The 27,379-nt window shown below is 39.1% G+C and overlaps 1 protein-coding gene across 1 annotated transcript in view; it reads right to left on the minus strand.

Annotated features, from left to right (window-relative positions):
- Window positions 1-3,426: 3,426 nt before the first annotated feature.
- The window catches only part of LOC139751450 (solute carrier family 25 member 44), a 32,485-nt gene continuing 8,532 nt past the window's right edge, over window positions 3,427-27,379 (minus strand). Inside the window, exons 3-7 of the mRNA XM_071666866.1 lie at window positions 26,920-27,276; window positions 20,591-20,886; window positions 19,251-19,383; window positions 13,148-13,275; window positions 3,427-12,502 (exon numbers count right to left, since the gene is read on the minus strand). Coding sequence (XP_071522967.1) covers window positions 12,311-12,502; window positions 13,148-13,275; window positions 19,251-19,383; window positions 20,591-20,886; window positions 26,920-27,151 — 981 coding nt within the window. The 5' untranslated portion in view covers window positions 27,152-27,276 and the 3' untranslated portion in view covers window positions 3,427-12,310. The remainder of the gene's footprint in view (window positions 12,503-13,147; window positions 13,276-19,250; window positions 19,384-20,590; window positions 20,887-26,919; window positions 27,277-27,379) is intronic.

Consider the following 27,379-nt stretch of genomic DNA (forward strand, 5'->3'; position numbering starts at 1 on the left):
CAGTCCCTAGAACAAGTACGAACAGAGTTATTAGTGTGTCCTGTAACCTGACCTGACCTAGCCTAGCTTAACCTACCTTAACTTAGCCTAGCCTAAGTAACTCAATCTAGCTTCGCCTATCCTAACCTAACCTTGCCTGACCTAACTTTGCAGAATCAAACCTATCCTCGTCTTACTTAACCTAAATCTAACCTTGCATAACCTAACCTAACTTGCATACCTAACCTAACCTAGCCTAACTTTGCATAACCTAACCTAATCTACCCTAACTTGCATACCTACCCTAACCTTGCATAATCTAACCTAACCTAACCTAACTTAACCTAACCCAAACTAACCTTGCCTGATCTAACTTTGCAGAATCAAACCTGTCCTTGTCTTACCTAACCTAGCCTAACCTTACATAAACCTACCCTAACTTGCATACCTAACCTAACCTAACCTAACCCTGCATAACCTAACCTAATCTACCCTAACTTGCATACCTACCCTAACCTTGCATAATCTAACCAAACCTAGCCTAACTTTGCATAACATAAACTACCCTAACCTGGCCTAATCTTGCATAACCTAACATAACCTAACCTAACTTGCATACCTAGCCTATCCTTGCATAACCTAACCTAACCTAACATAATCTTGCATAACCTAACCTAACCTAACCTAACCTTGCATAATCTAACCTAACCTAGCCTAATCTTGCATAACCTAACCTAACCTACTCTAACCTAGCCTAAACAAATGCCAACAATACGTTCATGCCCGAATATTAACCGACACTTCGGCTCCTACCAGCAGTTCATTCCCTGATAATCACCGACACTCCGGTAACCCTAACTTACCCTAACCTAACTTAACCTGACGTTAAGGGTAAGTGGTCTCTTCATAGCCTTAGTACCGACCAACCCCACACACACACACATAAACATTTTTGAAAGAAAATCCTAATCTAATCGTAGGAAATAAGCCATCATCCCATGATTCATCGTACATAAAGTACACTAAACTACAACACTAACAACCGGGTAAACACCATAAGTAACTACGACCAAGCAATACAATAGGAAGTTGTTCTATAAAGGAGTAAGTGTGAATATATCTGTTCATTTGTCGCCATTTCTACAATTTTCGCCAACATGGCGCCGACCTGGTTGGTGATCACAGTGCCTATGAATGATGATTTCGTCATTTAAAACCATGATGTGGAGATTTTGGCCGACAAAGACGAAGCTTCCTTTGCAACAAGGATTACATTTGTACATTTAGGTTTAATTTAATATATGGGTCAACACTGACATGAAGAGGACTGCTAACTTACCTTATTGTTACAGTAAATGCTCCTCGTATACACTGGACTTTATACACACACACAAATTATGTTGTTGACATCCGTGCCTTAGATTCAATGTCTTCTAAACTATAAAAAAAAAAAAATTGAACACATGCAAATTACCAATACATGACGACAGCCATTGATGTGTCCACTTTCGCTAATGGCTTGCACCTGTTCATGGGTCATTTTCTTCAATCAGTCTCACTTTCTCCTTATCAAATGCACTTTCAATGCCTCTCTGATTTGTCGTACATGACATTATCTTACTTTAGACATATAAATTCGTCTGTGGACGTTAATTTCAACGAATTCACCAAATCATAACACTGTTCACGCGTGACCCCACATTCAACATGGCTGCTCTGGGGAACCACAAATTCGAGATGTGAAATTATTACATTATTGAGTCGCTCTGTTAAATGAAGAGTCATGTTCATTATACACGATCAGTGCAGAAATACATGAGATAACATCTATCAGAATATGGCAATTTATTTTCCAGGTGAATTAGGTGTTCCCGGATCATTGCAATTTCTCATGTCCAATCATGAGCCATTTCAATATATTTACGTAAAAGAAACTTATTATATGAGCTGAACTGTACAGTATAATGTTGTACGTGTGTAATAAGTGGTGGAGAAATGTTATGGCCATATTATCTTCTTCCTTTACTCGTAAATGTGTTAACATTGAACATTTGTATGATATTGTTAGGTTGTTAAGTCCTTAACTCAATACGACCCTAACTTCAAGGTCTTTGTGTTAAAGTCCAGATTAATTGTCTAGTTTAACATATTTATTTTAATAACTTTTTTTAGTCTGTATTACGAGTCATAAAAATCACCGGGAAATATCGGCGGTGTCAAAGAAAAAAAAAATTAAGTCATAAGCACAAAGGTTAGGTTTTTTACACAGGTGTTTATATTGCCTTTAATGTTTCCTGGTTTAGAAGTATATCATTTCAAGGTAATTGATTACGGTTTCCATTATATAAGTGCTTATTGTCTAATTATTTGTTAATAAATATCTATATTTCATTTTTTTACATTATAATCTACTGTAAACGTCACATATCAGCGATTTTGGAAAAAAAAAATTCATGTTGTGGTGCCATATTTCTTTAAAAGTTGTTTCATCAGAATCCTTTTTCTTAAACTTCAAAGCCCTGCCACCTTTAACAAGCTTAAAAATATATATTTCCCCAGCAAACAACTCGCTGTCAACATAGAGCACATTATCTCCTTTTGAGTGTGAGGGTTGCAGGATATAGAGGGAACTACACTTCATCATATACTTCCAGTGTTGAGTTTGTATGATAATCAGTGGCTATTTGCATATTCATTGGTTTTCGGGTTCCTAGCTTTACCCATCCCTCAACTTACCCTGATCAGGAAAAGTAATCATCTGTCATGGCTTTAATGGAATGCGTTATTCTTTACAAGCATCACTATAATTATAGTTAACGAGGAGTATTCTCTTGTGCTCTTATACTTACAAAGGCAACAGTGAGAGATCTACTGGATATACCATCTAATATTTGCTTTTGTAGTGGTCTTGTGTCTGTTTGCACATGCTTGGGCAGCTTTCTGTTTTTCTATGCAAACCTTAAAAAACAATTATGTTATTGTCTCGATATTCTGTAAGTAACCCCAGAACCCCTTTTATCAGGTTCCTGCAGCTTCAAGTCTGCACTCCAATCAGCAGCAATGAAATGTTCTCCTTTGGGGTGAGAAGTTCCTTGAGTCTGTACTCCTTTTCGTTCACTGTCGAGTACATAACTAAAATAAAGGTGACTTTCCACTATATGTGCAAGTATGGGCATTTATGTGTATATGAGTGGATGGGCCATTCTTCGTCTGTTTCCTGGCGCTACCTCGCTGACGCAGGAAATGGCAGTCAAGTATAAAATAAAGCATGTATATATATATATGCTGAAGGTTTCCCAAATACTATATATTGTAGCCAACATTCAGTTATATTTCAAAAGATATCTGAGTATGGAATGTGATAACTTACTTCCTAATCTATACATACTTTACATTAAAATCTTTTACTATTCAAAATACAAAAAAGGCGTTTTGATTAATACCATAAGAATTTCAAATGTTTATAGAATTATACTTCTTTCATCCCACATTAATCCATCAAATATTAATATATACATAGATACAATAAAAAGACTGATACATTTTATGATAAACACTTAAAAATTCATCTGATTATGTCTGCCATCAACAATAATCACTTTTAGAGTGGAAGCTTTATTCTGGGTTGCCTAACGTATGATGTAAATGACAGAGATGCATGTTTAGTTGTACCTGAATTTACTCATTCCTCTCATAACAATAGTGAAACTTCAATAATAATTTTTGTTAGAGATTTCATTTACCCACAGCAACTTAAACACTTAGCCTTCATTATACACTTTAAAGTCTCAAATCCTGCAACATTGAAGCCAAATAGTTCCCAAATTTCAAATCTTTCTGGATCTTGGTTATCTCTTAACCAGACTAATAACCCGTCAAATAAATCATAACTTGTGGTGTTTTCTTTCCCCAATATATAAATTCATGTTTTAAATAATATTGCATCTGTACTTTTCCACTGTATTTTCCAAAGTATTAACCATTCCTGATCCAAAACATACATGTAAATTAAAATAGCAACAAGTAATGCCCTAGTCTGAGTGCTATAGGTGTAACCTTGCCCCCAGCTGAGGTTGAAGGTAAGAAAATAAGAGTGCTACCTTGCTGTGATGAGGAAGATACCTCCAGAAAGGCAGGTTTTACATTTCATCCTCAGAGAACATGGGCTAAATATGCTGGGAGAATCATTGAAAGTCCAGGGTAAAAGGATTCAGTGTCAGCAGAGATAATAGTCCTTCTCTGGTAACTCATCCAATGTTATCAGTTTTAAGATCAAGTATTATAGTACATATGATAGGGGATAGGGGAGAAAGAATACTTCCCACGTATTCCCTGCGTGTCGTAGAAGGCGACTAAAAGGGGAGGGAGCATGGGGCTGGAAATCCTCTCCTCTCTTTTTTTTTTTTTTCCAAAAGAAGGAACAGAGAAGGGGGCCAGGTGAGGATATTCCCTCAAAGGCCCAGTCCTCTGTTCTTAATGCTACCTCGCTAACGCGGGAAATGGCAAATAGTTTGAAAGAAAGATGAACTCTCAAAAATTTCATATTATCAGTTCAATTAATTCTTGTTCAAAATCAGCAACATTTTTCTGCCATGAAGCATCTCGAATGAAAAAAATTACAATATATATATCAAATTGCTTGGAGGAAAGTAAAATCATTACAGGTCGGTATTATCAATGGATGTTGGTATTTACACCGGAAAACAAGGGAAGGCATACAACTTCAAGACAGATAACTGTGGGCACTTTGTCATACTTCACCCGTTTGCTGATGTGCTGCTGACAAGCAAATTCTACTTCCATGATTTATTCACCTTAATCTTTCATCTGATTCTCACAAGATATGTTGATAAACTTTGAGGTATGTACTTTGTAATTTTCTTTCACACTTGATCGCTGTTTCCCGTGTTAGCTAGGCAGCACCAAGAACAAATGAAGAAAGGCCACATCCACTCTCTAGCTGTCATGTGTAATACATCGAAAGCACAAATCCCTATTCACAACTATGCCCAACAGACATTTCCATGGTTTACCCCAGAAGCTTCACATGCCTGGTTCAATCCACTGACATGTTGACCCCAGTACACCACATCTTTCCAATTAGCACCATCCCTTGATCGCCTCTCACCCTTCTGCATATTCAGGCCTCGATCGCTCAAATTCTTTTTCTCTTCAACCTTACGTCTCCAATCTGGTCTCTCTATTCTCTTTGTTCCCTCCACTTCTGACATATATCCTCTTTGTCAACCTTTCCTTGCTCATTCTCTCCATATGTCCAAACCATTTCAGCACATTCTTCTGCTCTCTTCACCAGACTCTTTTTGTATTACCACAATTCTCCTTTACCTTTTCATCACTTAATCGATCAAACCACACTTATGCCACATATTGTTCTCAAACATTTCATTTCCAACACATCCACCCTTCTCCACACAGCCTCATCTATAGCTCATGCCTCAAATCCATATAATACTCCTGGGACTGCTTTTACTTCAAACATACCTATTTCTACCTTCCCAGATAATTCTCTTTCCAAACATTCTTCAGTACTCTCAGAACCTTCAACCACTTCCCTACCCATGACTCACTTCCTCTTTCATGCTTTCATTTACTGCAATGTCTGTTCCCAAATATCTAAAACACTTCACTTCCTACAATTTTTCTCAATTCAAACTCACACCCCAATTAATCTGTCCCTTTGATTCATATTCACTCTCAACTTTTTCCTTCCATACATTCTTCTAAACTCAGTCACCAACTTCTGCAGTTTCTCACTCATATATGCCACCAGTGCTGTATCATCAGCAAAACAACAACTGACTCACTTCCTGGGCCCTCTCATCCCCAATAGACTGCATACTTGCCCCTTTCTCCACCCTCTCATCCCCAATAGACTGCATACTTGCCCCTTTCTCCACCCTATCTAAAAATGAACCGAACAATCATGGTGACATCACACATCCATGACGCAGACCAACCTTCACTTGGAACTTTCACTCTCCTCTCTTCCTGCTTGTAAGCAAGACTTACACCCTTGATAAAAAACTTCTCTGCTTCCAGCAGCTTTCCTCACAAACTGTATATTCTAAGACCTTCCCTAAAGCATCTCCATCTACTCTTATCATATGATTTCTCAAGATCCATAAATCCCACAAACTGTCCCAATACACCATGGCAGTCTTGTTCTTTCCATCTAATGCAAGTCAATCACTTTCTCAAAAAACCATGGGAACATCAAATCCTTATGCAGACTCACTTTCTTCTAATCAAACACTACTCTCATATTAATGGCCCACTGTTGTTCTATTTCACATCTTTTGAAGAACTATCCATTGATGATACTAAGGAAGTTCAATTAAACATTATGATCAAATCACTCCTTAATCTCCTTTCTTCCACAGTGTACAAATTCATGGCCTCAAATTTCTCAGTGTACCTCAGCTCTTTTAGCCCACCGACTGCTAATGTGCTGTTTATGGAATACTTAAGTATCTCTAGCATGGAAAATAACAGGGTTGTCAATAACCATCAAATTGGCATGGTGGATGGTGCAAAATTACTGCAGTGCCAGAAAGCAAAGAAAATGTTTAAACCTTTTTTTTCAAATTATGCACATAAACATATCTGAATAATAAAACATATATTACTGGGGCGAAAGTTCTGGGAGTGTTAAAGAATGTGTGGAAGGCGAGAATGTTATCTCGGAGAGCAAAACTGGGTATGTTTGAAGGAATAGTGGTTCCAACAATGTTATATGGTTGCAAGGCGTGGGCTATAGATAGGGTTGTGCAGAGGAGGTGGATGTGTTGGAAATGAGATGTTTGAGGACAATATGTGGTGTGAGGTGAGTTGATCAAGCAAGTAATGAAAATGTAAGAGATGTGTGGTAATAAAAAGTGTGGTTGAGACAGCAGAAGAGGATATATTGAAATGGTTTGGTCACATGGAGAGAATGAATGAGGAAAGACTGACAAAGAGGATATATGTGTCAGAGGTGGCGGGAACGAGGAGAAGTGGGAGACCAAATTGGAGGTAGAAAGATGGAGTAAAAACAATCGGGACATGAACATACAGGAGAGTGAAAGGCATGCAAGGAATAGAGTGAATTGGAATGATGTGGTATACTGGGGTCAACATGCTGTCAATGGATTGAACCAGGGCATGTGAAGCATCTGGGGTAAACCATAGAAAATTTTGTGGGGCCTGGATGTGGAAAGGGAGCTGTGGTTTCGGTGCATCAAACATGATGGCTAGAGACTGACTGTGAACGAATGTGGCCTTTGTTGTCTTTTCCTAGCGCTACCCCACATGCACACAGAGGGAGGGGGATGCTATTTCATGTGTGGCAGGATGGCAACGGGAATGGATGAAGGTAACAAGTATGAATATGTACATGTGTATATGTGTATTTTATCTATCAATAAATAATGAATAAATAAATAATATATATGTATATGTCTGTGTATGTATAGTTATGTATAAACTGAAATGTATGGGTATGTATATGTGTATGTGTGGGTGTGTATGTATATACATGTGTTTATATACATGTGTTTGTGGGTGGGTTGGGCCATTCTTTAATCTGTTTCCTTGCACTACCTCACTAACATGCTATACTGAACCTATATGTATATATATTATGCCATTGGGAGGGATACACCATACATCCGGCACATCTGCAGTCCAAACATTCATTCTTTCTTTCTATATTACCAGATAAGGCACAGGCAAATGTATGCCTCAGTCAAGACCATCTAATTAACAGGAATAGATGAGGGCAAGCAAGTATGAATATGTACACGTTTTTATACGTATATGTCTGAGTATGTGTATGTATATGTTGATATGTATATGGGTGTTTATGTATGTATATGTGTATACGAGTGGACGGGCCATTCTTCGCCTACTTCATGGCGCTACCTTGCTGACATAGGAAACAGTGATTAAGTATAATAAATAAATATAAAGATTTTTTCTTTTTCATATTTGATTACCATTTCCCACATTAGTGAGGTAGCGCAAGGAAACAAAAGAGACACATCCACTTGCATGCACATATATGTACACACATACATATATACACATGAACATATTCGTACTTTCTTGCCTTCATCCATTCCTGACACCACCCTACCCCACAGGAAACAGCACAAATGCATGAAGGAAAGAAAAAATATAACACATACATATAGTATACCTAGCCTAAGTCAGGTACCCAATCTATCAGCCAGCCCCTTGGGAAGTATGAATAGCTGAGTTGACTGTGGAATGACTGCCACAACCACCAGGAATCAAGCCTACGCCCTTAAACCCTGGCAGCTTGTAAATGCATCACAGTCAGCAATGTTAACCACTATACTATGGATCAGCTCACTACACACTTCAATAACTGTCTACTATGTTGCTTTATATAAACAATTTTCTTCAAAAACAAACCTTTTAAATGTTAAGACAAGACACAGTTATCATATTTCCTAAATATTTATTGTAAGAACAGCAAAGGGATAACATCTTGGACCTAAAGTAGCTGGAGTCAATGGGTTAATTCTAGTATCATATTTGTTGCTCACCTCTGGTCCTTCTCTCAGTTCTTTGTGCTTCTTTAAGAGCAGTGAACAAATATGAGAGGTATATTCTAGTTTCAGTCCAATATATCACATGATACATTTGCTGAATATTTTCTTATCCATGTACCAGAAGAATGCACTTCTTAAATTTAACAGCACAGTTTGTTTCTTTCAAAATTCTCTACAGGTGAGGCTCTGGCAAAGGTTGGGTACAACATAAACCTCTAATACATGCAAATAATAATGCAAATACATTCACAATGGAGTCCACACATTCTGGCATGTCCTTCACATACATCAAGAGTAATGGCCTTAGAACAGAACCCTAGGGCACTCCATTGATGACCCCAACCCATTTTGAGAAGACTTCTCTGACATGTATCGTATGCTCCCCTTCTACTACGATAATCTTATATCCACTGGAGGAGTAATCCCACTTACTCCTGCCTCATGATCAAGCTTCTTAATCAGCCTCCCATTTGGTACATTGTCAAATGCTTTCAAGCAGTCTAGATATAAACAATCCACCAAACATTATAATTTGTCTAAAACCAAGTTCACTTTCTCAAAGAAACCTAAGGTTTGTTACACATATCCTCCTTTCCAAGAAACTATGTTGTCTCTCACTTAGATGCATTCAACTCTACAGGAAATTAACTATTTGCTTTCTGATCATCTGTTCTAGTATCTTACAGGTTATCCTCATCAGACAGACTAGTCTGTAGTTGAACACCTCTTCTTTCTTATCAATAGGCATGATGTTTGCATTTTTCCACTCACTTGGCACTTAGTTTCACTCAAAACACATCTTGAACAGTATCTGAAGTAGTTCCTATGTGTACCTACACACATCTACTGCTAATATGGTAAAATGTCAAGACAGTTAACCTTGTACAGATCATGACCCTTTAGTATTCTGTTTATGTCTTTTCTGAATCACTTAATGGTTTGTAAAACCTCCTCCACATTACATCCCATTTGTGTTGGGGTTAAAGTGTCTTCCACTGTGAAGTACTTTTAATCTTGTCATTCAGTACTTCATACCACCTTATATCATAATATACAACTTTTCCTTCTGAATCCCTTTGGCATGTCAACTATTCTTCAACTAACTATTTACTCATTATGAATTTATGGAAGAGTTTAGAATTTTCTCCTACCCTGTCTTCACTATTTTCTTCCGAGTTTCTTTGTTCCCCTTTCCTATTCTGCCATATTTGTGTGTGTGAGTTTACTATTTGTGATTACCATATCTGTTTTACAGGGAGAGATTTACACTCATGTTGCCCATCTAAGATCTTAACCTTGTAAATGTGTAATATGTCTTTACCACTCTGTATATAAACATACACACCCTAGCCTATGCCATATGTGTGTGTGTGTGTGTGTGTGTGTGTGTGTGTGTGTGTGTGTAATTAAATGTTTGTGCAGTACAGGAAGACAGTGCTACATTCAAAGCAATACATCTTCAGGACCTTCTTTACCATCAAGTACCTTTTCAAATATTTTCAAACCAGCAGTAATAATACTGTCGTTGCTTAATCAAATGCTCTCAAAATTGTCTGGTTTACCCTTCTTGAGGTAATATGCTGTTTGCAGGGGAAGCCTAGTTATGAGCTTGGAGTCCCATATATGTATAATGTTTGAAAAAAAAAAAAAAAAGGCAGGGGGGGGGGGGATAAGCCAGAAAAAATCATGTACTGCACTAATTGCACTAGATCACTCTTGGCCCTGACCACGTTCATTTTATTTGGGTCTTTTGGAAGAGGATGGAAGGACACATCAAAATTTTTTCCAAGTTAGGAGGGTAAAAGTCAGTGAAGTCTGGAAACCACCGGCTTTGTATATTCCACCAATCCACAACCCTTCCACTAAAATGCTACAATGTGTGTATGTATGTGGTTTTCTTCTACGACTCAGTCTTGGTGTCTGTCTATCTTTTTGTCTGTTTACTGTGAGTATATTTAAAGAAATATACCAGTAAGTATCCTAGGTGTTCCTCTTATACTATGAGCACTTCAAAGTTCTGCTGACAACCACAGCCAGCAACAAAACTCCACTCGTCTGTATTATCAAAGGCCATGTTCTCGTGCCAAGCATCTGCTTGTACTTACTCCAAGCCTCCTGCCTACACTTGTTTCCAGTGCTCTGCATGCACTTGTCTTTACCCACCTGCTGTGCTTACCCACAGCCTCTTGCCTGTACCTGTTCCCTCCTAGCATATGAACCACATCCCTTTTCCCCAACCCCCTACAACCCCCCTCCCCTCCTGCTGACACAACAACATTTGACCAGCTCCCCCTCTCCATCCATTAAAGGTAACTACAATACAGTAAACTGTATCTATGTATAACCATGCTTTCTGAATGTTTAGTGCAGTACTAGTTATAGAAAAATAAGAAAATATACAGATGCTCCTGACTTATGACCTTTGCAACTTACAAACATCCGTACATACAACCGGAAAATATAGAAATTAAAAAAAATATGTAAATATAAAGACTGCACTTGGTCATATGTCCACCAACGCTAATGGCTGCGTGTATATGATACTGAATGTCAGACGATCCCAGCATTGTGTACATCACAGCATCTTTCTCAGTTACCATTCAGTAAGCACACATTATTTGAGTGAATCTAACAAATTTTTGTGCTGGATTAAACCATTTTTGTATTAAACCCTAAAGAAGATGATGAGCAAGCAGAAAACCCATCACATGTTGACAGATCTGGCAAGAAGCTGAGGAAGATGCTTGATTTGGAATGAAAATTAAGGTAATCACCCAATACTAAGGAAAAAAGTTGTGATTGCACGTGATCTACAGTTGTCCCATTTGATGGTCTCTACAATTTCAAAAGACGAAGATAAAATAGGTGAAGCAGTGAAAGTTTCAGCAAGTGTGAAGTTTACAATAATAACAAAACAACGACAAGGGGCCCATCCACAAAATGAAAAAGTTGTCGATGATGTGGATGGAATATCAAATTCAAAGACATGTACCACTAAGCTTACTAGCAATTTAGGCAAAGGCTAGAAGTCTTTTTGAGACTTTGAAAGAGTGAGTGGGTGAGGATTGCACAAAACATTCGAGCAACAGGTGAAGCTGCAAGTGCTAACGAAGGAGCTGCTGAAAAGTTCATTGAAAATTTGGATGAATCAATCTGTGAACTCAAGAATCTTAAATAAAAGGTAAAAAGAAACTACAATATATAATAAAGCTGGTTAACAAAAAATGAGATAATCATAATAGAAACTGAGTAGGATAAAAGAATGCTGTGCAGGTACATGAATTCTACATGCGCTGACATATGTCCAACTTACATCCATTTAGAGATCTGACCAGTTGGCCAGAACAGAACTTGGATGTATGTTGGGGAGCATCTGCATATGTTTAATAATCTACAGCTTTTTTTCTGACCATGGGGTACATTTCTAATTGATTTTGATAACTAGCACTTTAGTGTAAATTAAAATTAATTTGAGATGTTTAAGTCTCTCAATAAATTAGTTTCTATTAGTTTTGTTAAACATTACAACAGTTGTTTAATGACATCAAATTTTCCTTATTTCCAATCCCAAAAGCACAATGTGGACTAGTGATCAGGCATTACATAAAAGTTGAAGTGCCTGGGGTTGCAAAGAGCACCAGTAGCCTCAGAGGTGCCAGATTTTGGAAGTTGCCAGATCTGGGAATGATGAATTTGAGACCTTAAAGTGTACATCATGATATTAACATAAATACTTGGTTTGAATTCGATTTGCATCACCACCTGACTTCCTTTTTATATTCTTCACTGACAGAGAACCTCTTCACAGATTCATAGCCCAATATGATTGTGAAAGAGAAGATGACAGACTGGAACAGCCGAGGAGACAGGCCCTTTCTGAAAATGCCTAACTGTTCTTCTGCCCATAGAACTTGAAAAGTACGCATGAAGCCTCCAGTTCTCTGCACCTTTAAAGAAAACAATAATGGTTAAGGAGATTTATAATTCACACAAGATACAAATATCTACAGTCCTTTTAGTAAAGAACAGTGAATTCATGAAAACATTTAATTTGAAAACATGCTCAAATTATCACAGATAGTAAATAAATTCATTAGATATGTTGTGGTGTGTATGTTATCAGCCCTTGTCCTTCTACATGTTATCCTCTTGTGCTTGTGTCTGTGGAGATTCAACCTAAAAAGATTTACCCTCTTCTTCAAAAGAACTAACTGTAGGTGCAAATGTCCAAGGTACTGACCCAACCTGAAAGCTGCTATCCATAACCCATAGGGGTAGAGACATTTAGGGGAGGTGCAGGTACCATGGGAGATAAGTTTCAAGTGAGGACTATTATTGTAAATGGAACCCATACAAGTCGCAGAGCATATTGTGAACTCAGGGCACTTGTCATAGAGGAATATCAATGTTTTCTTGAGCCTGTGCACCCCTTTAATGGCCATGAGGTATAAAATTTCTTTCATCTCTCCCAAAATGGCTAATGGGACCATAAAACACTTGGCAACACGTTTTTTAGGTTCAACAAAATAGGGAAACAGGCTTGGGAAACTTATCTATACATGAGAGATATTCCAGATGTAATTTGAGCTGACCTGTAATCTTGCCCGTACAGTGTCCAGAGGGTTGGTAAGGAGAACCGTTGTAACTCCTCCAAGTGGAGCTGCAATGCACTGCAACAGCAAGGTTGATGTACCTTCAGGAGTAATGCGGGGTAGCTGCTCTGGAAAAATGTCAGACACATCAGCTGTAAACAAATCATTAAGAACCTTGCCCTAACATATAGGCAATATTAAAGACTGAACATCATATGTTCTAGCTGTTTGAAATATGATACAAAATGCCTAACATTAGCTTTCTGTCACAAAGTTGTAATTTATTATAAATTTGTGCAAAACTAGATTGTCTTTAATTTCATAAAAATGGTTTGCAAATATATTGTTTTAAATATTACATAAAATGGTTTGCAAATTTTTAACACCACTTTAATTCATAACTGAAACCTTATGATATAATATTCCATAATAATAACATTGGCAGACTATCAGAAAGGGACTGTAAAACATAAAAGACACTTCCAACTTCAGCAACTGAGCTTAACTACTGACTAAGTGCTCTTCATAAGGTGAAGTCAAACAATCATTGATAAAAGGATTAAGTGAACCACAATAATACTGGCAGGAAAATGAGCATTACTTTCCTATTTCATCAAAATATGGCACAAACATCATGACCTGAACGATGCATCAATTTCTAATTTCATCACATTTGCACCTAATGTGACTGCTCTACACTCAAAAGAAAAGAATTCCCCTAAAATTGAAAAATCTGACGGACATGTTAAATTTTGGTGTGTCATTCCTCAAAGCCTGCTCTCTAATGGTAATCAAACACTTTTGAAATATATGGCAACCCTGTGTAGCACAAAACAGATGAGTGCATCAGTTACCTCCCAGTAACCATGTAAGAAAGCACTGTGCAACAGCCCTTTAATTTCATCTAATCCCTCTCTTACACTCTCATCCTCCATTGTGCAATATTATTCAAAATTATTTGTAAAGCATTTGTAAGTGTGCAGAGAAAGTTTATTTGTGTATTTCATGAGATCTGACTAGTTCAAACCTGTAACAGTCATCTAAGAAGTGAACTGCTCTCGAGTATGGCAACAAATGCCCAAGTGCATTCAAGAAATTTTTTATCCCTCTGTAAAAGTAAAGCAAAGTGTTATGAAGTATTGTTATAAAAGTTTGTGTGTTTTTATATTTCAGGAAATTTAGGCTCTTGTAACGACACAACACATCTGTTCAGCCCCATTACAATGTAACAACTGCTGTCTCACCTTCCACCACATTCATCAGTTCTTCAAAAAACTTTCCATCTTCCTTCACTTCCTCCTTTCAATTCGGCAACTCCCCTTCCTACCTCTCACATTAATATTTCCACTCTTACATCTGCCTCTCTCCTTTTTCACCTCCTTCCAGTAAAATTTCTTATTTTCCCTTAACTTTTCACTTAACGTTCTACCAAAACCTTCATCTACTTTCTTTGCTTTCCTCTATCAGCTTCTTAACATTTCACTTACACATCTTATATTCTTCCCTCCTTCTTTGTTGAACTTCCACTGGCACATTCCTTTTGAGCATTCTACCATATGCCTTTTTCTTGTCATCCACAGCATTTCTAATCTCATCCATCCACTATATGTCATGACCCTGTATACAACTACTAATTCTACAACCTTACACAGTCTTTCTCTAAATATTCTAAACACCTCATTCACACATGACTACATTTACTGCATTTCCATTTCAGTTTTTGGTCATCCTCCTTTCATACTCCTTGCATTCTTCAAGATTTATCTTCTCGCTTGCCAACACTTTTACCTGTCCATTCTTCCTAAAACCATACCTCCACTTCTCCCTGATCCTCACCCCTGCAAGAACTGCAAAAGTTGTCTCCAAGGAATCCTCTGACAATTCTACCATCCAGCACAGCCTTTCTTAACCTTTCATCTGCTGCCACATAGTCAATCAAATCCTTTTGTGCTTCTCTTCCATCATTTCTCATCCATGTATACCTGTGGATCATCTTGTGCTGATGAAAAAAGTGTCTGCAAGAATGAACCCTTCTCAGCACAGACATCCACAAGAGAGCTTCATTTCTCATTTATTCCATGCACTTCCCACATGCCAACTTCCTCACCAAGTTCATCACACCCACCTTCACATTCATATCACCCATTAAACCACATTTCTCTCCTTCTAAAAGCCATTCATACAGTTATTCAAATCTCTCCAGAAATGCTTCATTTTGCTCTTATTTCACATAGTCTTCATATTCACAAGTGCATATGAACATACTCATGCACACTTCACAATTCCAATCTTTCCTTTCACCTACACTATTCTTGTTCCATTCCATCCTGTTCTGTAACACCTTCCCAAACTCTCAGTGATTGCAAAATTGCACATCCCTCTTTCCCTCTTCCCTGATAATTTTCATTTATTCCCATCTATGAAAAAGTGTACTTCATTAACTCTCCTCAGAAAGCCAATAGCAATACAGAAAGGGGTTTACTAAAAGTGAGGCAGAGCAAAGTCACCAGAAAAGCAGTTACAGGTCAAAGACTTTAGTATCTATCTATCTATATCTCTGATGCCTGGGAACTTCCTCAAAGGGTTTGCCATGGCAAAAGTCTTCATAACTGGTGAACTCCATTGCTGCTTCTTAGCTTTCAGTGCCTCACCCTTAACAGGCCACTGGCATAGGGCAACTCTAGTGTAGCATTTTCAGAGGCTCCCATCTAATGTTCCCACCAGCTACTATTATCTAATATATCTACCTTATCACACACCCCTGCCGCAAACCTACATTCACTGAGAACCAATCACTTTCCTCTCTTCCTACATGTACACATGCCTTACATCCTCGATAAAAAACTTTTCACTGCTTCTAACAACTTGCCTCCCACACCATATATTCTTAATACCTTCCACAGAGCATCTCTATCAACTCTAACATATGCCTTCTCCAGATCCATAAATGCTACATACAAATCCATTTGCTTTTCTAAGTATTTCTCACATACATTCTTCAAAGCAAACACCTGATCCACACACCCTCTTCCACTTCTGAAACCACACTGCTCTTCCCCAATCTGATGCTCTGTACATGCCTTCACCCTCTCAATCAATACCCTCCCATATAATTTACCAGGAATACTCAACAAACTTATACCTCTGTAACTTGAGCACTCACTCTTATCCCCTTTGCCTTTGTACAATGGCACTATGCGCGCATTCCGTCAATCCTCAGGCACCTCACCATGAGTCATACATACATTAAATAACCTTACCAACCAGTCAACAATACAGTCAGGGGTGTGTGATGTCTCCATGGTTGTTTAATTTGTTTATGGATGGGGTTGTTAGGGAGGTGAATGCAAGAGTTTTGGAAAGAGGGGCAAGTATGAAGTCTGTTGGGGATGAGAGAGCTTGGGAAGTGAGTCAGTTGTTGTTCGCTGATGATACAGCGCTGGTGGCTGATTCATGTGAGAAACTGCAGAAGCTGGTGACTGAGTTTGGTAAAGTGTGTGAAAGAAGAAAGTTAAGAGTAAATGTGAATAAGAGCAAGGTTATTAGGTACAGTAGGGTTGAGGGTCAAGTCAATTGGGAGGTAAGTTGGAATGGAGAAAAACTGGAGGAAGTGAAGTGTTTTAGATATCTGGGAGTGGATCTGGCAGTGGATGGAACCATGGAAGCGGAAGTGGATCATAGGGTGGGGGAGGGGGCGAAAATCCTGGGAGCCTTGAAGAATGTGTGGAAGTCGAGAACATTATCTCGGAAAGCAAAAATGGGTATGTTTGAAGGAATAGTGGTTCCAACAATGTTGTATGGTTGCGAGGCGTGGGCTATGGATAGAGTTGTGCGCAGGAGGATGGATGTGCTGGAAATGAGATGTTTGAGGACAATGTGTGGTGTGAGGTGGTTTGATCGAGTAAGTAACATAAGGGTAAGAGAGATGTGTGGAAATAAAAAGAGCGTGGTTGAGAGAGCAGAAGAGGGTGTTTTGAAATGGTTTGGGCACATGGAGAGAATGAGCGAGGAAAGATTGACCAAAAGGATATATGTGTCGGAGGTGGAGGGAACGAGGAGAAGAGGGAGACCAAAATGGAGGTGGAAAGATGGAGTGAAAAAGATTTTGTGTGATCGGGGCCTGAACATGCAGGAGGGTGAAAGGAGGGCAAGGAATAGAGTGAATTGGAGCGATGTGGTATACCGGGGTTGACGTGCTGTCAGTGGATTGAATCAAGGTATGTGAAGCGTCTGGGGTAAACCATGGAAAGCTGTGTAGGTATGTATATTTGCGTGTGTGGACGTATGTATATGCATGTGTATGGGGATGGGTTGGGCCATTTCTTTCGTCTGTTTCCTTGCGCTACCTCGCAAACGCGGGAGACAGCGGAAAAAAAAAAAAAAAAATCTACCTTATGTTCCAACGGACTTCATTCTAATACTCCCAGCTAATGTTCCAAGCAACTACTTCTATCTATTGCCCCTGCCATTTTGCCAAAAGGCAGTGTATCACATAGTACTCACCACAAAAAATCTAGAGTTAAGAAAAATGAAGTGTATGAGTTAAGTGTTGTCAGAGGTCATGTGTGACACGGAATGACTGTATGTCTGTGGACAGAATCCAAGCAGTCCACGTAAATGTGAAGAAGAAATGAAAGACAGCTACCTGGGTCAAAGGGATGCAACTGGACAACCAATGAAGTGCTGACCCACTATGCAGCTCTCACTGACCTTCCCAATTCCTAAACAGGTAGTACCAGTAATATAATCCCCTGGTCGATAGCTGCCTACCAATCAATACTGACTAAAACTTTTGTAATCTCCTACTTATGCTGATGGGGAAGGAAAATTGATCTCCTAACACAAAAAGACAGGACAGCTATTCCTGCAAAGGTCTGTCAAATTGATAACAAAATTCAAGAGAGGGCATCCTTGAAGGACACACTTATAAGATACAAACAGCATTATTCGCCATTTACTGCTATGAGAATAATTTGAGAAAAAACTTTAACATTAGGTTTCTGTAATTTATAAGCCATAACCTCTTCAAAGGAATTCCTGGAAAGATTTCCATAGTGGTACTGCTTATGAGAGGAGGTCGAATGCTTTGTGACAGTTTACCCATTAAGAGTTCACCAAACTTCTGTCTATAGAGGTATAAGTGTTTGAGAAAAACCAACAAGGAAATTCCTGAACCCAGGCCTCGAGGTTAAAGACCTACAACAAGGCTGATGTGGTCTAGAACAATCAGAGGGAAAACTGAGATATATGGCAAAAATAATGACATCTCTAGCACCAGGGTTGCACATCCTATCAACTGAATACCAATATAATCCTAGACTACAACCTAATAGCCCATGCCTTAAACCAGCCCTGTGCAACATACAATCTAATGTTATTTGAAAGTACACCCTAGCATTAGATAAAGATAATAATACAAGCAACAAAACCATTAATTTAACAATGAAACAAAACAGCAGAAGACAAGACATATGTGTGTGACATAAACCCCAGAAAAAGTGAATGTTGTTTAAGCAAGGGTAGCCTTGTGTTATTTTTGGTTGACATAAGAGCTATCAGTTTATCTTCACAATGACAGAATGATAATAGTAAATAGAGTCCATTCCCAAAATCCTGAAATTTCATTACCATTCACACAGGGTGACACATCATATTGCTGCTGCTATCATTCTCAAGATTTTACAGATCTGTCACATGTGTTATAATTCAAATCTCTACAAACTTTTCAAGCTACCTGCACCTTTCCACCACAATCTCACCAATAAATAACTGCTGCATGTCTCATCCACTTGGGCTATAGAAAGGATACATCTATACAACTGACTGACTTTGACTTGCAACTTTAGCTGTTGTTAGTGGCAGCAGCAGTGGATGAAAAACACGAAGTTGTGGCATTCCATTTTCCAGGGATGCTATACAGTGATCAACGTAAAAGTAATTGGCTGGGTTGGATAAAATTTTGTTAGGGAGGTATGGACTTACCATGTGTGGGTCCAACCACTTTAAATGAACAAGAGTGCTTATTCTCTTCAGACTTTAATTTCAGTTGAAAATATTCAACAAAGACTCTGACACTGTCTTCTGATATGTATAAGTTTGATACCTTGATAAAAGTGGTAGAAAGACCACCAAAGGGCAGAGTTTGGAACATAGGCAGATATGGATGCCATATAGCCACGATAAAATCCTCGAATACCATCCATCTTGTACACCTTTTTTATTATATCCAGTGCAATCTGAAAAAATAAAATGAGTACATGAAGTCACACAGTAAGGTTCTGCATCTTTATATATGTATACATCAATGAAAACAAATAAAAGGATGTGCATGTGTTTCAGATGATATGCAGTCAATTCCAAAACATGAAATAAAGATCCAGGTGTTTTCAAATATATGATATGAAAGCAGGTCGACCCTAGTATACAAGTGTTTCAATTCACTCTATCCCGTGGATGCCTTTCACCCTCTTGTATGTTCATGCCCTAATCACTCAAAACCTTTTTCACTCTATACTTCCATCTCCAATTTGGTCTCCCAGATGCTTCACATGCCCTGGTTCAGTCCACTGACAGCAGGTCAACCCTAGTATACCACACTGTTCCAATTCACTCTATCCTATGCACGCCTTTTATCCTCTAGTATGTTCCAGCCCTAATTACTCAAAACTTTTTTCACTCCATCCTTCCATCACCAATTTGGTCTCCCCATTCTCCTTTTTCCCTCCAATTCTAGAAATATGTATGTCCAAACCATTTCAGCAGAACCTCTTCAGCTCTCACATCCACATTCTTTTTATTACCACATCTCTCTTTTACCCTTTCATTAATTAATCAAACCCCTTCACACCACATATTGTCCTAAAAATGTTATTTCCAACACATCCATCCTCCTTCACACTGCCTGATCTATAGTCCACTAACATGTGGACTACAGGAATTCTGTCCACAAACAAACAGTCTCTCCTTGTCATATGTAACACTTGACAGCCCTTAACTCATGCAGCTCATTCTTCGTAACTCTAGACTTTCTTGCGGTGAGCACTATGTGCTAGCCCTGCCTTTTGGTAAAATGGTAGGAGTATTAAATAGAAGTAGGTACGAACATTTAGGCTGGATCATCAGGTAGAAACATTAAGTAGTAGTAGTAGGCAGGTGCATTAGATAGAAGTCGTCATTAGGAACATTAGGGTAGGAGCCTCTGTAAGTACTGTGCTAGACTTGCCCTCTGCCAGTGGCCTGTTAGGGGCGAGGCACTAAAAGATAAGACGCAGCACTGGAGTTCTTTAGTTACAGAGACTGTTGCTGAGGCCACCCCTTTGAGGGAGTTCCAGTTGGAACAGGCATCAGAGATACAGATAGATAGATAGATAGATAGATAGATAGATAGATAGACAGATAGATAGATAAATAGACCGACAGATATACAGATGGACATTACAGTACCTGTGTTTTTCGTCGATTCTGGTAGTCAATATTGAGTGGGTTGACAACCTTTGAATTTCCACGGCCCTCCAGCTGTCCCAGTACCATGATGTGCTGTGATATAACATCAAAGGGAACTATGATGGTCTGACCAACCAGGGAAGCACATCCTCCTCCAACTAATGCTCGCATTCTTGAGTCTTGCAATCCTCGTTTTTGGAGGAAATGACGTACATTTTCGTATGTGGTGATATAAAAAATCCCTGAAACTAGCTGAAAGGCACTAATCCAGAAGCCTTTATACAGACTGCCAACTCCTGTTGAAAATTAAGATTAAACATCAATTCATGATTTCTTGACTAAATGCAAAGCTTTCCATGTGTACTTATCTTTAGACCTACAAAACATACTGATAAGAAGAAGTATACACACTCAATCAGATTTAAAGTTTTCAAAAATATTATGGACTGTCATGAGAAGGAGCTGAAGTGGGAACTGGACAAGTACTAGATCTACAATGTTTCCCTAACCAGCCAGGATATGGTGGATACAAAGGCAGTCTAAAGCCTCAAACAGCCTGATTGAACAAAAGAATAATGCAACAGCTTGGCTCCAAACTCAAGCATAAGAGAAGAGGAGCCTCTAAACCACAGTAAGGTACATATAAAATGTGTATCTACTCAACACAAACTATATACATCCATGTGTATCATGTACCTTTTAAAACAAAGGTCATGTAAATTTCATCCACTGCCATCAATGCCACAAATTCTCTTATGTGAGACCTACCCATACCTGCACCTGCCCTATATTAAATGGGGCCATGTTCTATCCTGAACCTGCTATCTCACTCAAAGCAACAGGCCACCCATGACTCCTTTCCCTTGAGCCATGGGAAGTCATGCCATGATATTTTGCCAGATGCCTCCATAATATTCACCATATAGACTGGCAAGGAATGATCAATGTACATTACCCTAAGCTGATGCTTTCCAATCACTCCAAATGAATTTTGCATAACTTTGGCTACACACTCTAAGTGGATTCCACTTTCCTAAAAAAAAAAATCAAGACTTCACCTCGAATAAATTGTAAGAAAGCTAAATAGCTCTCTGAATCCCATTTTGCCACTTCAAAATTATTCCTTTTTAAATCCTTCTCTGGGATAAGGAGGAAAGACTTTTTTTTTTTTTTTTTTTTTATACTTTGTCGCTGTCTCCCGCGTTTGCGAGGTAGCGCAAGGAAACAGACGAAAGAAATGGCCCAACCCCCCCCCCCATACACATGTACATACACACGTCCACACACGCAAATATACATACCTACACAGCTTTCCATGGTTTACCCCAGACGCTTCACACGCCTTGCTTCAATCCACTGACAGCACGTCAACCCCCTGTATACCACATGACTCCAATTCACTCTATTTCTTGCCCTCCTTTCACCCTCCTGCATGTTCAGGCCCCGATCACACAAAATCTTTTTCACTCCATCTTTCCACCTCCAATTTGGTCTCCCTCTTCTCCTCGTTCCCTCCACCTCCGACACACATATCCTCTTGGTTAATCTCTCCTCACTCATTCTCTCCATGTGCCCAAACCATTTCAAAACACCCTCTTCTGCTCTCTCAACCACGCTCTTTTTATTTCCACACATCTCTCTTACCCTTACGTTACTTACTCGATCAAACCACCTCACACCACACATTGTCCTCAAACATCTCATTTCCAGCACATCCATCCTCCTGCGCACATCTCTATCCATAGCCCACACCTCGCAACCATACAACATTGTTGGAACCACTATTCCCTCAAACATACCCATTTTTGCTTTCCGAGATAATGTTCTCGACTTCCACACATTTTTCAAGGCTCCCAAAATTTTCGCCCCCTCCCCCACCCTATGATCCACTTCCGCTTCCATGGTTCCATCCGCTGACAGATCCACTCCCAGATATCTAAAACACTTCACTTCCTCCAGTTTTTCTCCATTCAAACTCACCTCCCAATTGACTTGACCCTCACCCCTACTGTACCTAATAACCTTGCTCTTATTCACATTTACTCTCAACTTTCTTCTTCCACACACTTTACCAAACTCAGTCACCAGCTTCTGCAGTTTCTCACATGAATCAGCCACCAGCGCTGTATCATCAGCGAACAACAACTGACTCACTTCCCAAGCTCTCTCATCCCCAACAGACTTCATACTTGCCCCTCTTTCCAGGACTCTTGCACTTACCTCCCTTACAACCCCATCCATAAACAAATTAAACAACCATGGAGACATCACACACCCCTGCCGCAAACCTACATTCACTGAGAACCAATTACTTTCCTCTCTTCCTACACGTACACATGCCTTACATCCTCGATAAAAACTTTTCACTGCTTCTAACAACTTGCCTCCCACACCATATATTCTTAATACCTTCCACAGAGCATCCCTATCAACTCTATCATATGCCTTCTCCAGATCCATAAATGCTACATACAAATCCATTTGCTTTTCTAAGTATTTCTCACATACATTCTTCAAAGCAAACACCTGATCCACACATCCTCTACCACTTCTGAAACCGCACTGCTCTTCCCCAATCTGATGCTCTGTACATGCCTTCACCCTCTCAATCAATACCCTCCCATATAATTTACCAGGAATACTCAACAAACTTATACCTCTGTAATTTGAGCACTCACTCTTATCCCCTTTGCCTTTGTACAATGGCACTATGCACGCATTCCGCCAATCCTCAGGCACCTCACCATGAGTCATACATACATTAAATAACCTTACCAACCAGTCAACAATACAGTCACCCCCTTTTTTAATAAATTCCACTGCAATACCATCCAAACCTGCTGCCTTGCCGGCTTTCATCTTCCGCAAAGCTTTTACTACCTCTTCTCTGTTTACCAAATCATTTTCCCTAACCCTCTCACTTTGCACACCACCTCGACCAAAACACCCTATATCTGCCACTCTGTCATCAGACACATTCAACAAACCTTCAAAATACTCATTCCACCTCCTTCTCACATCACCGCTACTTGTTATCACCTCCCCATTTACGCCCTTCACTGAAGTTCCCATTTGCTCCCTTGTCTTACGCACCCTATTTACCTCCTTCCAGAACATCTTTTTATTCTCCCTAAAATTTACTGATAGTCTCTCACCCCAACTCTCATTTGCCCTCTTTTTCACCTCTTGCACCTTTCTCTTGACCTCCTGTCTCTTTCTTTTATACTTCTCCCACTCAATTGCATTTTTTCCCTGCAAAAATCGTCCAAATGCCTCTCTCTTCTCTTTCACTAATACTCTTACTTCTTCATCCCACCACTCACTACCCTTTCTAAACAGCCCACCTCCCACTCTTCTCATGCCACAAGCATCTTTTGCGCAATCCATCACTGATTCCCTAAATACATCCCATTCCTCCCCCACTCCCCTTACTTCCATTGTTCTCACCTTTTTCCATTCTGTACACAGTCTCTCCTGGTACTTCCCCACACAGGTCTCCTTCCCAAGCTCACTTACTCTCACCACCTTCTTCACCCCAACATTCTCTCCTCTTTTCTGAAAACCCATACTAATCTTCACCTTAGCCTCCACAAGATAATGATCAGACATCCCTCCAGTTGCACCTCTCAGCACATTAACATCCAAAAGTCTCTCTTTCGCACGCCTGTCAATTAACACGTAATCCAATAACGCTCTCTGGCCATCTCTCCTACTTACATAAGTATACTTATGTATATCTCGCTTTTTAAACCAGGTATTCCCAATCATCAGTCCTTTTTCAGCACATAAATCTACAAGCTCTTCACCATTTCCATTTACAACACTGAACACCCCATGCATACCAATTATTCCCTCAACTGCCACATTACTCACCTTTGCATTCAAATCACCCATCACTATAACCCGGTCTCGTGCATCAAAACCGCTAACACACTCATTTAGCTGCTCCCAAAACACTTGCCTCTCATGATCTTTCTTCTCATGCATAACTTTGGCTACACACTCTAAGTGGATTCCACTTTCCTAAAAAAAAAAATCAAGACTTCACCTCGAATAAATTGTAAGAAAGCTAAATAGCTCTCTGAATCCCATTTTGCCACTTCAAAATTATTCCTTTTTAAATCCTTCTCTGGGATAAGGAGGAAAGACTACTACCCATATATCTCCTGGTTGACTAAGCAAGAAGCTAGACACCTTCCCTCTTTGGATTATCACTTTCCAAAAACAGAACATGACGAATGAGCCAAAGGCTCCAGCTGTGGTGTCTAAATGTTTGAGACTGTAAACCAGGATTAAAAGGTGAGACATATATGCTATGTTCAATTAGAGGAACCTGGATGTTTGGGTTCAGAGGAAAATTATGTTGGAAGGAGAAGAAAGGTTTGGGTGGGTCCATGCAGCACTTCTAGGAATATGTTAAAGACAGTAAGGATATGAGTTTAAGAATTATGATGTGAGGGATTCATAGTGCTAACACATCTGATTTATGATGTGAGGGATTCATCTGATAGTGAGGGGAAGAGAAGAAAGGAATGGTTTTTAGGTGATGGTGACTGAGTATTTTGGCAGTTCTGTTGCAAGACATCAAATTTTGATGCCAGGAGATCTGAATGTGAATGGGTGAAGTGGCAAAATAGGGTAAACCTGGGGGGGAGGGGGAATTGAGGCCAATAATGCAGCCATCCCTAATGCTCTCAATACCAAGGTGGCCAGTCCTAGTAATATATCTTCCCGATTGGTGGCTTACTGTTATTATAAGTGCAGTCTAACTGACAGGAACAACCAGAGCGTGGTGAATGGTTTGATTATTTGGTAAGGATGGGATAAGAAATGCTGACAAAGGGAATCCATTTGTCTGAAGCAGAAGGATTGTGAGGAAAAGGGAGAGAAGAAAGAAGGATGAAATGAAGGGGGGTATTGAGGTATCAGGGCTTGAATACTTAGGACAAAAGGAGTGCATGGGATAGAATGAACTAAATGAATGAGGCATACAGGGAGCAACATGCTGTCAGTGGGCTGAAGAGGATGTAAAGCAGTCAGGGTAATTCACACAGTGGTCTTAGGGGACTGGCTCTGGATGATGGTGGTTCTGATGCACTGCACATGGCAGCTGGATGGCAGATGTATGCAAATGAGGGCATCATTCATTTGTTCTTGATGCTGCTTCACTCAGGAGAGAGATGTAATTATGTATAAAATAATCTCTAAAGGATGCATATCACTTGAACACTGTAATCTTTTATATAATCAATATTCTTTTGCTTACAATTTTCTACTGCATACTAATTACCAAATCTGCAGTACTTTCATATAACTATACTAATAATTAGTTCACTGTATGAAGATTTTTGAGAGCTGCTAAAGTATTTTCCTTGAATTCTAAGCATTAACTTGAAACTTTACCTTCACTAGACATAACAGGAATTTGTGAAACCATACTGAGATTAAACATCTGCTACTTATATAAGCTTGGTAACACTTTTTTACAGTTGCAAGAATACACAAAGAGGTGGTTACAATATATATTACAAAATAAAGCGAAATGTCAATAATATCATAATGTCCCCTACTTAAGGAATACACCTAATCTCTTTTCACTAAACAAGTTTTATATGAATGCAGTAGCTATATAATACATAACATCCATAATTTGACACTTGTATTAATCAGTCTATGAAAATTTAAGATCCTATACACATGCCTATATATATTTTTCATGCTTGTCTGCCATTTCCCACATAAGTGTGGTAGCACTTGGAACAGATGAGGAGAGGCTACATTCCCTCACATCCATTCCCTTGCTGTTGTGTGCAACGCACTGACACCACAACACCCTATTTATAACAAGGCCTCCCCTAGCCTCTTCAATCCACTGACATTATGTTGCCCTCTGCATACAACAATGTTCCATCTCACCCTATTCTGGATGCCTTTCACCTTCCTGCAATATTCAGGCCCCAGCCACTCAAAATATTTTTAACTCGATCCTTCCATCTCCAGCTTGGTCTCCCCCTTCTCCTTTCCCCATCTACTTCTAAACACATATAATCTGTTTGTCAACCTCTCCTTGCTCATTTTAAGATTACTTACTTGACTCTTTCAGGACTGTAGATTTCTAAAACATCATCTTCCCCAGACAAGAGATCTTTAGAAACACTTGAAATATGAAAAACAATTATTATATGCCATTTAAACATAATGCCACACAATCAAACCTTAGCACACTACTAAGGCTCTTAAATCTTTAAAAGCTGCTGCCATTTAACCCACATGTGTACCCACTCACCCTAGCATGTAATTGCTACAAGCTAAAGATTAAGTACACATACCTTCATATCTGACTATCTTCTGGAATGCATCAAAAGTACCCCTGTAGATCTCAGAATGTCTCTGAATTTGGATACGTGTCTTGATAACGGTGAATGGGTAGAGTAAACATCTCACAGAGAATGAACTGAGCATTGATAGAGGAAAAAACTTGTATTTGTTCATCATATCCCATTCAATCGTCTGAATGTACTGGCCAGTGCCATCAATATTTGGGACAGAGAGAGACTCCATGGTTCTTTACACAATACACTTTGAGATAACCTTCACATAGCTCTCACTGGTGTACTTCCTTCATTGCAGTTAGTAAAACCACTAATAACATACTTAGGGTGCAAATCTTTGTTTACATTCATGATCTGTAATAATTTTTCAAATAACAATAAATATACGGTGATAAATATCCACAAGACTTATAAACTTATCAGTACTAATAACAGATAGTTCCTTTATATACAATGC

The sequence above is a fragment of the Panulirus ornatus genome, chromosome 11, assembly GCF_036320965.1.
Source record: "Panulirus ornatus isolate Po-2019 chromosome 11, ASM3632096v1, whole genome shotgun sequence".
Lineage (NCBI taxonomy): Eukaryota > Metazoa > Arthropoda > Malacostraca > Decapoda > Palinuridae > Panulirus > Panulirus ornatus.